The 15,525-nt window shown below is 48.6% G+C and overlaps 5 protein-coding genes across 5 annotated transcripts; 2 read left to right on the top strand and 3 right to left on the bottom strand.

The window, feature by feature from the left end:
• Window positions 1-1,605: 1,605 nt before the first annotated feature.
• LAJ45_09691 (uncharacterized protein) lies at window positions 1,606-2,031 on the top strand (the record flags this gene model as incomplete). The annotated part of the gene is made up of 2 exons (XM_046119231.1): window positions 1,606-1,729; window positions 1,835-2,031. 2 exons carry the CDS (start codon window positions 1,606-1,608, stop codon window positions 2,029-2,031), a joined length of 321 nt encoding a protein of 106 aa, XP_045967553.1.
• Window positions 2,032-4,268: 2,237 nt separating this feature from the next.
• On the bottom strand, window positions 4,269-5,594 carry LAJ45_09690 (uncharacterized protein; the record flags this gene model as incomplete). The annotated part of the gene is made up of 1 exon (XM_046119230.1): window positions 4,269-5,594. The coding sequence occupies one exon, from the start codon at window positions 5,592-5,594 to the stop codon at window positions 4,269-4,271; it is 1,326 nt and encodes a 441-aa protein (XP_045967552.1).
• A 1,589-nt stretch (window positions 5,595-7,183) lies between these two features.
• Window positions 7,184-8,345, bottom strand: LAJ45_09689 (uncharacterized protein; the record flags this gene model as incomplete). The annotated part of the gene is made up of 3 exons (XM_046119229.1): window positions 7,184-7,207; window positions 7,270-8,179; window positions 8,233-8,345. The coding sequence occupies 3 exons, from the start codon at window positions 8,343-8,345 to the stop codon at window positions 7,184-7,186; spliced, it is 1,047 nt and encodes a 348-aa protein (XP_045967551.1).
• A 1,874-nt stretch (window positions 8,346-10,219) lies between these two features.
• Window positions 10,220-11,388, top strand: LAJ45_09688 (uncharacterized protein; the record flags this gene model as incomplete). The annotated part of the gene is made up of 4 exons (XM_046119228.1): window positions 10,220-10,242; window positions 10,316-10,652; window positions 10,706-11,172; window positions 11,253-11,388. 4 exons carry the CDS (start codon window positions 10,220-10,222, stop codon window positions 11,386-11,388), a joined length of 963 nt encoding a protein of 320 aa, XP_045967550.1.
• Window positions 11,389-13,810: 2,422 nt separating this feature from the next.
• Window positions 13,811-15,254, bottom strand: LAJ45_09687 (uncharacterized protein; the record flags this gene model as incomplete). The annotated part of the gene is made up of 2 exons (XM_046119227.1): window positions 13,811-14,898; window positions 14,987-15,254. The coding sequence occupies 2 exons, from the start codon at window positions 15,252-15,254 to the stop codon at window positions 13,811-13,813; spliced, it is 1,356 nt and encodes a 451-aa protein (XP_045967549.1).
• Window positions 15,255-15,525: the final 271 nt, after the last annotated feature.

The raw sequence follows: 15,525 nt of genomic DNA, 5'->3' as shown, positions 1-15,525 counted from the left end.
GTGGTGATAAGGCCTGGCTGACTGACCGACTGACAGGCAGGATGACCCGGTTTCTGGAAGGTTCTGCCTGCCGAGTGATAGATTGGGTATTTGTCTCCAGACGTGGCCGATAGTTCTTTCCATCCCGTATATATCGTCATTCGGTCGGTCTAATCTAGCCCATCGCAAATACAAGAGGCAGTATGTATCGACTTCTAGCTTGCTACTCACCGGCTATATATTGTTTGCTCTGTGGTTCTATATATCCGCCTACAGAACCCACATAACCTCGAAATAGGCCATTTATGCACGTCATATTGCATGAATCTTCCAGTAGGAACCTAACCGCCCCAGAGCAACTAGAACCAAAGACAACTCTTCTTCCCAACCACACAAGCATGGCCATCAAAAGGCTTATAATTCTATTCATGATACAATGGAAGCTCTAGTATTGTAGCAACTGTAGCACAACTCTAAACTCCTGGGGAGTGGACCCAATGGTGGAAATGGGGTGTTTTGGGGTCTGATGCATTTTCAAAGCTCATAGCTTGGCTGTCGCTGATTTGTGCTACGTATGTAGTTGTACTAATGCCAACTTGCTTGAAAAATATAGTTCATTCCTTCGCCTCGGACTTTGGTAATCTACGGACGCACAGCCTCCGTTACACGCTCTCCTATCGATATCATACCCAAATCTTTCAATTTGATATCTCCAAGTTTTTCTTCTTCTGTGTTTTGAGCATAATTAGTTACTCTAGAAGGCTCCTTTATACACTATACTATTCAGTGAGTGTTCTTTCTTCTGCAGTATGTAGCGGAATTAGGTTAAGGAGATCTTAGATTGAGGCTAGCACGAGTTGGCCAAACCGAGTGAGATCTCATGATGACGATTCCCGCAAGACGTTTGTCGAGACCCTACAACATTAAAGAGCCGTCGCTCGCTGTGTCCTTCTCAAATCATAATAGGCCATCCAATCACGCCACTATCCTCTCTTCTCAAAACACCCAATCAAGCTCTGCTGTTTACATCACCCCACGTTGTTGGCCGGCTGTTGTGTTTCTTTTCTTCTCAACGACGATTCGAGACGAAAATACGTAGAATGAATAAAACTTCGATTAAGACAAAACGAGAGCAACAAAATGTATGATAGACAGGGAGATAGCGAGCTAGTTATTAGGTCGTTCCGCTGCGGACACCTTTACAAAGGGATTGTCCACATTTTCACATGCTGTACTGACTAATACGTGACAAATCGCTTTACGGCAAATGTGCCCAACAACGTGACCATGCCAGCTCGTCAAAGCGATCGGCCTATATTGCCCCTTCCGGCGCTACAGCCCAATCCAGGCACTCCCGCTCTGAAACCAGCTGAACCCCCCCTTAGCGTGCCTAGGGAGAGAGTCATACCGCACATAAAATGGGTTGCCTGAATTATAGAGCGTATATATACTACATGTATTTCTTATCTGTGGGTAGTTAGATCCATCAAGAATTCAGCTTCTTAACTTGCGTCCAGCTAGCTTTTGTTGACTTTATAAACCTTCAGCTTCCCGTTAGCTATCGACACCTCGTAAATAATACCTACTTATAATCTTTAATCTTCTACCTCACACAACATCACAACAATGCTCGGTCTCTGTGGAGTTGCCGCCAGCGTCGTCGCCTCATCTGCCGCTGGCGCCGGTGCTATCGCCGCCATCCCAGCCGCTCTGGGTGCCGTTGGATTCGGAGCTGGAGGTGTCGCTGCCGGTACGTTATTTCCCCCTCCACCTCCCATCATTGCGTCCCATCCTCATCCCTCTCTGTTCCTGTCATCCACACCCCACTGTGACCACAAATACTAACTCCCCACAGGCAGCGCAGCAGCAGCAGCACAGGCAGGAATGGGTGGCGTCGTGGCAGCAGGTGGATGGTTCGCAACGGCCCAGAGCTTGGCGATGGGGGGTGCATTGGCGGTGACGTTGGGGACTGTGGGCACCGCGCTTGCGGCGGGGGCAGGAGTTGGGGGGGCGGCGATTGCGGCGGCGCATGTTGTTGGGGTCTTGTGTTAGTGGATTTGGTTGTGTTAAGGCGCGGTAGTTAGTGGGTACGGGTGCGGGTGCGCTTCTTTTTAGTGATTTTGGGTTTGGTTAGATTTTTATTTATTTATTCAAGGGATTCTTGGAATTTATGAGTGTGCAATTCATGTGTGGCGTGGTTTGGCAAGCGTGAGACGCAGTGAATCGGGTTCCTTAGTCTATGGTCAGATAGAACTACCGTCGTTGTGATTCGATACCTAATACCCACAATATATCCAGCTCTTCGTTCTCGGGGGATGTATTTATTGTTTACTTAATCTGTGAGAGTTTAAACAACCTATCAAAGGGGTTGGGCCCGGGTTAGTGGACAAAGGTTTTCGTAAAAAAAGAAAAAAAGAAAAAAAAAGAAAAGGGGGGACTGAAAAGTAAAAAGACAAGAGACAAAACTTCAGCAGCTATGTAGAAGTGTCATATCGAGTGATATTTTGTGGTTAAATGTTCACACATACCAGCAGACATCTTTGACACCGTTGATGGGTGAGTTCTATCCTATATACTCCGGAGAATATCGGGCTTAGGATGCTAGGAGATATCTTAGAGCGTATGTTCTCATAAAGAGAAACGAGTTACGGTGCTGGCGAACCGTAGGACCATAGACTTGATAGAGAGGAAATGGTGGTTGTATGCTGTGTTGGTGGAGGGGAATAGGCAGCTGCAGTTGATGGTCGTTGTGATGATGGAGTGAGAAGTGTGTGGCGAGGCAGAGGACCACCTTGCCCAGCTATATTTTATTTAATGCATGGTGTTAATGTTAGCGAAGAACACTTCCCATATAAGACAAGGTCCTCCGACCAACATCCTTCCACCATCTAAAACGAGCGCTCTCCATTATAACTACCATCGACACGTCCAGTTGTCTTAATAATACATACCTCAATGCCCCAGGGGGTAGGACATGTACATGTAATTCAGCTACAACTTACGATGTACAGCCGTGTTAAACAAGTCTTGTCAGTAGATGACAACGCGATAGCGGCACATATAACACAGTCCCCCTCAACAACCATGATTTCAGAGGGCTTGAAATTGAGAAGACAAAAAAATTAGGGTATTATTCATTATATTCTAAATTTTGAGAATTTGGAATGAATACTAAATGTGTAGCTTCGGTGGAAAGTTTCAGCTGTAAATGGTGATTTGGGCCCACATGCACTACCCACAAAATCTCAACAACGACAAGAGCTTTCTTCAAAGTCTAAATTTCTATCTCGAGTCTATGACCCTGGATACCCTTGATATAATTGCAGAAATTTTCTGGCTAGTGCATGTGTAGCTATTCTCCTGGAAGTATTCAAATCACAATATTCACTAGTCACTGTATCACAAAAGCAGAAATCCAGCAATAATTCTGTGGGTAGGAATATTTGTACTCTAGACATCTACAAGGCTTAATTATTTTATTTTAATCAAATTCACTTGATGGTTGTGTGGGAAGGATTTTAATATTTTGTGTGGTGCTGACTGACAGGACTTTCTTAACACGACTGTATTTATCAACTGGGAGAATTCTAGCTTTTCGGACTTCCTCAATAACAGTGGCCTCGCATGCGAGTCTTATATTTGGCGCAAATTTCAAGAGGAGTTTCTGACCATTAAGAAGCCCACTCCGGTGCAAAGACATACTATAATTCTCCTGACAAGTATGTAATCAACGAATTAAACAAAAACAAAAAATTCTCCTGACAAGTGATCTACGTAAACATGGAGAATAATCGAGTGATACATTGTGAAGTATATCGAAGATATGGACGTGGTTGGAGACTTGGGTAGAGATTTGATTGGCTGCAATAAGCTGGTATAATTCCAGATTTATACCAGTAGAGCCCAATATATCTTTTTTTTTGTTTAATTCATTAATTGAGCCCAATATATCTGACCATAGAGATAAGAAAGTATTTAATCCCTTGAATTAACTTAGCCCGCCAGAAAGGTATATATACCCTAGAATAATATTCCGGCAAGTCCAAATCTGAGCTCGAACTAACCTAAACATTATCCAATACACAATGATGTTACTTAAATATCTAATCGTTACAAAGAAATACTCAACACCTCCTTTCTTATTAACCAGTACAATGTTAATAGAAACCCCAGAGTGATATCAAAACCTAAGAAAAAGAACGGAATCCAAATCCTACAAATAACGATACCAAAACTCCAAGAAGGAAAAGACAATAGTAAAGGAGATAAAGTTGCTCAAGCATAAACGATCATGAAAAGATGTGAAACATTCGGATCATCTTGAAATGACCATTCTCGTAAGCCCAGCATCCACCACATTTCCCCTCCCCATCCTGAATCCAAATACCTGCACCGTGCCGTATCAGCAGCCACACAATTCCAGAATCTCCATTTCGTACCGCTTCGTGTAGTGCCGTCCTTGAGTTTGATGTTTTCCACTGGACATCCACCGCGACCTCAGCACCATTGTTCAGTAACGCCTTAACAACAGTTTCATGGCGCTGCGTGACGGCCATGAACAGCGCAAGTGCGTTGCAGTCGAACGACCAGTTGATGGGTACTACACCTTTGCACATCATCAAGACATATCGTGTGTATCCATAGTACGCTGCGAGAGATAGCGGGGTATATCCAGCGTTATTGAGGATGTTGGGATCCGCTTTGCCATCCACCAAAGTCTGAATCGCAGAACCATTCTCCGCCATGAGTGCCACATGTAGTGCTGTATTTCCCTCGCGAGTCTGTGCATCTACGAGCGCACCAGAGCGTAACAACGCCGCTGCACATCCGTAATACCCTTCGATGGCCGCAATATGTAGTGGTGTAAGGTTGAATGACTCTTGGGCGTTGATATCAGCCCTCGCACCCAGGGAAAGTATCTTCTCCAGTACTAGCACGCTCTTCTGTGATGCAGCAAAGTGCAGCACCGTCTGTCTGCTCTCGTCAACCTTGCGGACGTCTACCCCGCCGGATAACAGTACCATGACTGCGTTCTCCATGTTCTTGAACTTGATGATATCATGAGGATCCTCACTTCTCCCCAGCCTGTGTAAGACCTCGATGCCTTTCCTCAGCGGGGATTCCCCATGGCGGTTAAGCGCATCCACATTCGCACCATGCTTGATCAGTTCTTCTACACACTCGTACATGCCGTCCTGGACGGCAACATGCAGAGGGGTATCACCGAAGAGATCGGTGGGGTTGATATCTGCGTTGGATTTGATGAGACCCAAGACGACGTCTTTGTGTCCTTTACTGGCGGCGAAGTGGAGAGGGGTTCCAAAGGTTTCTGGCACCCGGAGGTTTGGGGAAACGCCTAATGAGAGGAGAGACATGACCCATGTGAGTGAACCTTGGCTAGATGCGTAGTGGATTGCTGGGATGCCCTCGTGGTCGGCCTTCTTGAGATTTGTGAGGATGGGGGAGGTGACGGCGGAGATGAAACGGCTCGTTTCCGAGAGGGCCGCCATGGCGGAGAGTGGGAGGTCTTTGATGATAAAGTATAGGATCTCGTTGGGAAGACTGAGAAGTGAGGTGTGTGGGTTGTGGTCTAGGTATACCGGGAATTGAGGCATGGTGGCTATTAGCTCTTGCAAGGTCGTGGTTCAGTCTGATGTTTATCTGGGATATGATGACCGAAAATGGAAAGCCGACTGGGCAGGGCGAGAAAAATCTGAATTTTCAAATAACAAAAAGCTCAAATAAAAGGTAACTGTGCTCGGAGAACTATCCAAGTTCTTCTATATTAGATGAATATTCTTCAGGGTTTTTGTACTATCTGGGGTGCTCTTGAGTGGTGTAATATATGGCGAACGAAGGTCGTTAAGGTATTATCGATGAGAATTGAGCATGAGAGTTGCAAGAGCTTTGCATAGAATGTGAAACACAGATAATGTAGGGGTGCCCAGGAAAGGCGAGCAGTACCTGATTGGCTCAACCTTCTACCGCATTTGTTGATCCAAATACTCTCTCGCTACGCTAGCTTTTAGTACGACCTAATTCTCGGTTCTTTTCCTCATTCAATATGGTGATCATCCAATGAGATCGGAGGTACAAACATGTAGTGGGAAAGCGCCCCTATCTCAGCCCCCATACACCATTATCTCGCAGCACACTAATTCAAAGCCTGCCGAGAAGTACATGTAGAGAGAACCCCCCCAAAGATACATACGTCTCTTTATATCGATAGAGTCTAGGCGTTATGATCCTTTAAATTGGGTAAACATAAATTCATTAATGGTGAAAAAAAAATAAATGATTTCCGGAACCCAACCAACCCTTTGTATTAATGGAAGGATTTCTCTTGAGGGTTAAGAAACAATTTGAAGAGCTCGGTATCAAAATAGCTACATCTTACGAGTTACATATATCTACTAGCATTCGAGTAGCAAGTTGTCATCCTTGGCACGAGTGACATCCTATGACTTGACCCCGTTAGGCTTTCTCGGCGTGAGAACTTCACACAAGTCACCACCACTATTTCGATCTCTTATAAACATATGGACTACTAAAGCTAGCCGTCTATGATTATGTATCCTAGATGAAACCAACTCCTCGCAGATCTTCTACGCTAGCTAGGTAGTAGGCGACCTTGAGAGGAGAGTAAATTTGTAAAATCCCATCCTCTGCCAACCTGGTGTATCTGATCAATCTGATCATCAATATATTACCAGGCTGATTACAGCCATAAATATTTCTCCATTCGCTCTTTGCAGCTTACTTTTCATGAACCATCACCAAATGATCCAGAATTTCCCACCGCAGGGATTCACTAAATTCAACGACTGCACTACAGATGACCGTCAAGTTAAAACTCTACATCTATTCCGTCCGTTCCTCGCGAATCTCATCTAGCTCCACCTCGATGAACATCAAAATCTGAAAACACATGGCCAGTCTATATCCTGAAGGTGCGAGCCGAGAGCTGCTTTCTACCCCTGACTACATGTTCTTGCAGGCAGTCTAGTGTTCTTACTGACATCAATAAGGACATCAAAAATTTCTTCCTAAGAGAAAATACACTACATTCATCGAATCGTAAATGGTATGCCTTATAACCACCTGCCCCAACCCCGAGAAAATAGAAATAAAAAGAGTAAAAAAAAAAAAAAAACACCAATCCATGTATATGTATTTATCCAACCAGCACTAGAACCCCAAAGTTTTACCAATTTAACGTAGCAGCAGCCTACACGTATTACCGATTAGAATCATCTCTATTTTCAGCCAGCGATACAGGAAGAAGCTCACCTTCAAATCATCTGCATTCAATAGGTCTACCCCCTCACCCATCAACACGCCCCAAACTGCATCCCTCACACTAACGGGCCATCCGGGTGTATCCCAATATCTCGCCATAATCCCCCTCTCATGTGCCGCTCCCACTTGTTCCCTCACCTTCCCCTTCTGACTGTCACTAATTCCTCTTCCCCATAATACCATCCCTACCTCCCTCCCAAACGGCGCCGATGCAATCAGCGAGTTCGTCCAATTATACATATCACTATCCGCTAACTTTCCCAACGGTGCATCATAAAAGTAGTCACGGTATGTGGCATTTCTGGTCACCATCTCATGGAATGGAGCATCTCCCGTGAAATGCACGGTCACGGGTCCAGTGACAATGTCGCTCCCGTTATAGTGCGTCAAATAATTTACGGGTGACCGCAGCGGCTCAAGGTGTGACAGCACTACAGGAAGCGTCGACAGCCCCGGCGTCTTGAAGTCAACAAACAGATGCAATGTCTGTCCCGGGTCAACGTCGTACACGCCGTTGATACGGCCCTCCGGCATCTCCTTTGTAAACTCGGTTTCTGGGTTCTGGCCCTTCAGGATCTTTACGAGGGGCTCGACATAGAGAGACTTGAATGTCCGGTTTCGTGTCAGAGACGAGGAGTCGTGGCCGACGAAGAGCTCATTGCCAGAGAACTCCCAGACATCGGCTTCTACACTGATGCAGCCGGAAGCAATGGCAGAGAAGAGAGGGACCTGTCGCCAGTAGTCGTTATGGCTGTGAATCGGGCGGGGAAGGACGTCGCGTGTGAATGAGGTGGGGTAGCTGCCGTGGGTTCGCGGCCAGGTAATGAGAAGAGTCTGGATATCGGATTTCCAGGATGCGCGGGAGAATGATAGAAGGATGCTGATAATTTGTGAGAATGTGCTAACTCGAGGTTAGTAGTGAACGAAATAGTACAACGAGGGCAGGAAAGTTACATGACAAAGAGAAAGAAGAAGATGACGCCGCTTGCAAGACCAGTGAAGCGGGTAAAGCGGGTGGTGGACCGTGGCCGTCCTGGGCGGGGAAGATGAGAGGTGCCAGATAGCATGATTGTAAATATGTATATGGATTGTCTGTGTGTGATCTGTCTTTCGTCTTGTTCGTACCCCTCCTCAGGGTATATATATAATGTTCTGGGGACGCTGACGTGCTCTAGATAAATACCTACCCACTCTACTAACCTGTCTGAATATATATTACCTACCGTTAGAAGAGAGGGGTTGAGGAGATTCGCGTCCCATAGGACGTCTATATATACCTGCGCAATGTCAACGATACCAAGCAACAAAGCGATAGTCGCACACTTTGGCGAGTTCGGGACAGTTGAGGCTGACCTATCAATCCATGCATGTGCCAACAGCCAAGCTTTCCGTCCTTTCCGTTCGGGAAAGGTGTGCCGAAAAAGCTTGTTCGCGATTTCGGCAAGGCAATGCTTAAAAAAGAAAGGTCAGAATTCCGGTAACACGATTCTAAGATCGGGCCCTGCATGTTGCCCGGGCCATGCTGCGGCGTGAGATTGATTGCGGCATCGAGGTCGGAATTATATTAGGTGTAAATCTGGCCCAGAGACCAATATGGGATTCTCTAGAGTACGCCATCGAGGAAACCGCTTCAAATGATCATTCTCTCACAATCTCGGGGTACCCCGTGTTTTAGAATGACTAGGATAAGCTTTTGGGAAGCCTACCAGAAAGGGCCCCTGTAATAAATAAGAACGGCAAATCACGATCCGGGCCATGAGGGAATACATTTGGTTCTGGAATATGCATGTACCAATTGGATAAAGTAGCCCGGAAGTTCGGAACTGCTAGTAGAACTGTGATGGATTGGAGGTAAGGAAAGGCTAGATAACGACTATGGAGAGGCCCCAGCCTGGTATCATGATGGCCGTAATTAGGTAAACTGCTTGTATAAATCCCTCATGGGAGTGGGTACGGCCTCGCCTGGACCTTTAAGGGATTCGTATGAACGGTACTCGGGTTCCCCATCTCACCTGAAACCAAGTAAATTGAGTATTAATCAAGCCATTCATTCCTGGACGGTTATAGAAACTTTATTACAACTACTTACCTTTATGGCCATCGTCCTTATAATTACTACACTAGCATAGAAATCTTTTTCTGCCGAACTAATAGCTACATTTACCATCCCAACAACAAATATGGGCCCTCAAATACAGTTTTAGGTCCGAGCTGGTAATATACACTACATACTGGGTCATGCATAGAATAGCTTCAAGACTCCTAGAATTTGTAGCCCTTGGTTATCTGATACTGGGGGGTCGGGATGCGGCCGGGGAAACACCGGGTATGAATATTTAAGGATGACTATTCATGCGTGGGGTATCCCTTGGGGAAAGCTAAGATAGCTCAAGCTTCTCGCTAAACAATTCCTGGCCGCCCTGGCGTACTTTTTTGATTCGGATCCAGCTGGTATTTAAGCTAGTTTTTCATAAGTGCTTAAAGGTACCTACATTGTCGTCGATACGAGATAAGTTTCTCCTGATATTGTAGTGTTTTCTTTTTTTGTTTCTTTTTTTGCACCTTGATCTGGTTGTTTCTTTTTCTAAACCCGGTGGTTTTATTTCAGAGTGGCCCTCCTAGCACTGCACTGTAGGCAACGTAAACTTGGTCTGTATCCGTTTTCTGTATCGGTTTCTTCCTTATCCATATGAGTCTAACAGAGTGGCAGAGATAGTTACTTGCTTTTGATGCATCCTGAACATTTCCAGTCACGTGGCGATAAGGACCGATAAGATAACGTTGCACACAAAGTCACTCGGCCCTCATCCAGGCATCCAGGCATCCACACACGGATACAACCTCAACCACCACACTTCCACCACACATCGCCCGCTCATAATCGTCAATTCTTAGTCTTCCTCCGCCGCCCCACCGCCCCACCGCTCCAACGCCGCCCACAATGCCTCCAAAACCCACCTGGGAGTAAGTAGCCCCCACCTCGCTCCCACACATTCCCTTCTCTCCCCTCACAATCTGCTAACCTCCACCTACACAGACGCATGAATCACGATGATTCGGATGACTCTGCTATTTATAGTGATTCTGAGATTGTGATCCCTGGCTCCTCTGCCTCAGCGACCACTCTCAGCTCTACTTTTACGTCGCCGCATCAATGCCTGGGCTGCAACCTCGGCTTCGCCAACCAGGCCGATCTCCGCGCCCACAAGAAAGCGAATTCCGAGACCCACGCCTACTGCAACCCCTGCGACCGTGACTTTGATACCCCACTCGAGCTTAAAATGCACGTAATCAAGAGCCCCCGTCATATCGTCTGCTTGGACTGCTTTCGTGAATTTGGCAGCAAGGGCGGGCTCGAAGGCCATCGTAAGCAGGTACACTATCTTATTACCTGTCATGCAGCCGAATGATATGCTGACGGGAGTAGATGCACCGTGTCGCACAGAGAATCAAATGCCCGGGATGCAACGCATACTTTAACAATGCCTCCGGCATTGCGCAGCACATCGAGAGCGACTTCTGCACTCGCGGGCTGGGAGCCGCGGCACTCACCCAGCGCATCGTAGCATCGCATGATCCCTCTTCGGCTGCCGCTGCCGCTGCAGAGCCGGGCGCGCCGAAGCCGGCAACGACAAGCACACATGTGTGGCGTGAGGGCATCGCGGGCGAGGGCGCGGCAGTCCAGGAGACTGATATGGGGCCTTCTGTCCTCGACTACACGGATGGTGTTGGCCCTGAAGGGAAGGAGTTCACATTGAAGGACATGGGGCGCTATTGGAGGGCCGATGAGGGATTTTTTGTGTGCAATGTTGGGAAGTGTAGGAAGAGGTTCACGAAGGCGGGGCAGATGCTCCAGCATGCAAAGAGCACAGCACATGCCAGGAAGGTTTTCCGGTAAGTATTCTATTTTCCATGAATCCCTTCTTGTTCAGATGGATAAAGGGGTTGGCTGACAATGTGTGTGATGTGTGTAGCTGCCCGACTTGCTGCGATAGGTTCAAGTCTTCATCGGCACTCCTGCAGCATATCGAATCTGCAAGCTGCGCCATCGGGAGGTCTGAGCAGGCCACTGCTGCAACCAACAAGTTGACTGGAGGGCTACTTTTCTAGTTTCTGGTCTTCTGGGATTTTTAGCAGCTGTCACTTCGGGGGGGCTGTATTGGAAACCATGTGAGGATACAGTATATAAAGGACAAAAAAGTAAACGAACCGAAAATAAAGAAATGAATACCCTCTTACATCTCGGGATATTCTGTGGGTCCGCGAATGTGCGATTATAAAAGTCTCTTGGGGAGGTTCATAGATTATCACTCCAGTGGAGTCACAAGCTATCACTCGTTGGTGATTAGGCTGTCGATTTTTTATAACCCAGTTCATATCAGTTCAGTACGGTAGACCTTACGGCCATAGAGTCAAGTTAAACATGAGGCTCCTCAATGTTTGCTTCCTGGAGTCAATGAAGGAACTGGCTAGAGTAGTGTGCATAAAGCTGTCAAAGACTCACTCTACTCCTTCTCGCATTCTACTACTCTACACGTGTATGTGCATATACATTGCGTGAAAACAATGTGTGAAAGACTCGCTGCTCCGGCCAGGTAAGCCCTATATTCTAGACTCTAGACTAGTAGGGACAACTATGCGTTTCCGTATATATATATATACGGGGACGGATACCGACAGATGATAGAGGGGCGTGGCTACTGAAACGGTGCCTGCTCTATAGTACAGGTAAAGGGGTATGATGGGATATAGGGAGTATTTAAGAGGCCTCCCCCCACCTATCGACCCAATATCTACTACTTACTACTAACACCACTATCACTATAACTATAACTATCCCCATGTGTATCCAGAACACAGTCTGGGAACGAGACCATAATGTATCATTACTACTACCACTATATATCACTATCATTCCCACTACATTACCACCATCACCCCACCCCTCTCTGCCAGAGTCATTGGTCTTACAAGACTACATCCGCCGTCGACTTCGCACAGAAGTAGGCATACCGCCATGCGTCTAGATATTACAACCATCAGACCCGACTATCTACACCTCGTAAGTACAAGCCCACCACCATATCCCAAAAACCAGAACGCACAAAGTACTACCAGATCTAACACACTCCACATTCCACACCCACCATCACCACCACCGCCACAGGCCAGTCCCGCGACGGGTATATATGTATCTACCGCCACTTCCCCCCCCCCCCCCCAAGCCCACTCTACCCTCACCCTCACCCTCACTCCCTTAAGTCTTAAGTCCTACTCCCCGGCCATTGGCGGTTGTGCGGGCGGGTGGTAGGCTTCCCCGTCTTGCTACACCACATGGAGCCACCGTGACCGCCCGTTACCTTACCGGAAGGTCATAGGTTCGGGGTGGGAGTAATGCTCGTATACGTACGGCATGTAACGCGCCGGGATGCGGAGCAGAGCCCCGATATCGCGAATATATCAGAACCCTGGAGCTAGCCCGTGAGAGCCTGTAGACGGGACGGGTAAGAGGCGGATGGATGGTCAACCAGCATATTTAATTACTTTTTGTGTATTTATTGTCCATTTTTGGCTTTTTTTTTTTTTGGGGGGGGGGGGGGGGGGGAGGGGCCTGAGGGGCCTGAGGGCATGTGGGATATCGATTAGAGGGAGCTCTAGACTAGAGCTCTGGCCGGCCTACAATTGTAGAATAGTATAGTAGGTATTATGTGTCCTATTACTTCTAAATAGCACACACACACCACACTCTATAACCCCCAACCCCACCACCAGCTAGCCTGCACCTAAACAACCAACTCAACCCACCGTTTACATGCTTATATACTCCAGTCAGACAGCCAGACAGTCAGACACATATCTGATACGTGTACTAATTGTAATTGTAATCATTTGCTACAACTACTTGTACTTGTATACTATACTCTGCTCTACAAAACCACACCACTTTCGGGTACGCTATAGCCCTATATGTATGTGTGTATGTGTGTATACCCACGTGCTTGTAGTGTAGTTTTCTACCCCCCCCCCCCCCCCCGCATTCCCCTCCCCCACGTCCTGCACACCCACACCCAATTCCAAAGACCCCAAAACCCAACCGGACCAAAACCAGACCAAACCCAAACCCAAACCCAAACCCAACGCTACAAAGCGGAAAAAACCATTGCAAGACAAAGAAACCAAAAACCAAAAACCAAAATAAGAATATGTAGATAGAAAGAGAATTGTACACCCAACTACCACGCCGCGCCGCGCCACGCCACGCACGCTACAACGCACTGTAAACGTAACTATACACCCACTCCACCGCACCCAGGAAAAAAAAGCTAAAAACCCCAAACCCAAGATCCCAAACCCCAAACCCCAATCCCAATCCTCGAAACGCCAGAGTACATGAACATTCGTTACAGATCCCCCACCAGCCTACAGCCCACGGCCCACATGGTACTACTACACGTACATGCAGCCCATAGACAGCCACATAGCCAGCGAGCCACACAGCCACACAGCCACAAAAAAAACAGAACGCAAAGAGTCAGGCGAACCTACGCCTCTTTACCCCCACCCCCATCCCCATCCCCGCACTCTCCGCCGCCGCCGCCACAGCCGGCGACGCCCGCTTCGCCAGGTCCTCTGGCAGCCGCTGGACGAACCGTCTCTGCCGCTTCGCGGCGCTCTGTGGGCACCCGTCATCGTCGTCGTCGGCGCTGTGCTTGGCCGGCTTGACCTCGGAGTAGAAGCTGCGCGTGGGGATGTGTGGTGTGGTTGGTTTCTTGGTCTCGGCGGTGGTGCGCTTGCGTGATTTGTTGGCCTCGGGGTGTGGGTAAGGGTTTGGGGCGTGCTGCGAGGTGATGCTGTCGGAGGCTTTGGGGGCGGGGGGTTTGGCCTCTGGCTGCGAGGGGTGGGTGGTAGGAGTGGTCTTTTGAGAGGCTGTAGTAGGAGTAGCCTTAGGAGCGTCGTGAATCTTCGCCTCCTCTTCTTCTTTCTCTGTGGTGACCTTTGCACCCACAGGCTTAGACTCCCCCTCAGCCTTCTCCTCCTCAACCGGAACAACAAGCTCATTCGTAAACGGCCTATTCCCACGGCGCTTCGGCGCCGGCCTCGTCTCCGGAAGCCGGTCCCTGATGTAATCCGGATACGGCGCAAACTCGACACTATCGATGTCCTCCTCATCATCTGTCTCCTCGCCCTCCAGCTGCTGGCGCCTCCAGTACCTCTTCTCGATATAGTAGTTCCTATTCCGCTTCATCCCCTTCGCCGACATATCTTCGAGGCCCGCGTGTTCCGGCCGCTCGTGCTTGCCCAGCGTTGACGTGAGCTGCGCGAGCTCCGCTGCGGTTGGCGGGGCGCGGCGCGAGAATGCGGGCGGCTTTTCGGCGGCGGTGGCGACGGGGGAGCGGAATTTGACCTTTTTGGGGGCGGAGACGCCGTCGGTGTCGGGGTTGGGGGTGGTGGTGTTGGTGTTTGTGGTGGGGCCTGGGGAGCGCGGGCGGCGACGGCGCGGGGAGGTGGGACGTGGTTCTGTAGCTTTGGCCTTGGTTTGGTTCTTGGATGAGATTTGGATGCCAGCGATGAGTGCGGCGGCCTCGGCGTCGGCGAGGGCTTGGGCGGCGCGTTTGTTATCTGTGGGGGCGGGGGGGGGGGGGGGGTTAGCTGTTGGCTACAGTAGAGAGAGAGAGATCTGTCTGTCTGCAGTGGTAATGGGACTTACAGTCTTCTAGTTTATCGGCGACATTGAGTTTTGTGCCAATGTTTTTGAGGTAGCGGACGTGGCCGCGGAGGTTGGAGACATGCGCCTCTGTGATGTCTGTCCACGGGATTTCTTCAGCGCAGTCCATCTTGTCTGAACTCGATGTGGTTGTGGTTGTGGTAGTGGTGGCAGTATCTGTATCTGTATCGCTAGTAGTTGGAGTCGGAGGGTGAGGCGGAAAAACAGAGCCCCAGATTCCTTTAATGGCAGCGCCAAAGATGTAAGCCATGGGTGAAAAGGGCCCCAAAAAACAGATGAGTTGCGGTGATACGCTGCAGCTGGCGGAAAGGGGGGGGGGGGGGGGATCGTGTGTGGGTGGGTGGGCCTTTCTTTGCGCGGTGACGGGGGGAAAGTGGGGAAATAGAAAGGGTTCTTAAGGAGGGATGACGGAGGGAGGAAACAGAAGGCAGAGATCAGGCGAGAGGCGCGCACAGTTGTCCACGGCAACGTTTGTGACAAGACAAGATGGAGGGAGGAGGGCAGCAACAGCAGGGGAGGGG

This window comes from Morchella importuna, assembly GCF_003444635.1.
Source record: "Morchella importuna strain M04M26 chromosome Unknown Morimp01GS038, whole genome shotgun sequence".
Classification (NCBI taxonomy): Eukaryota; Fungi; Ascomycota; class Pezizomycetes; order Pezizales; family Morchellaceae; genus Morchella; species Morchella importuna.
The sequence above is the reverse complement of the archived record's forward strand: the minus strand, read 5'-3'. Positions and strand labels throughout refer to the sequence as shown.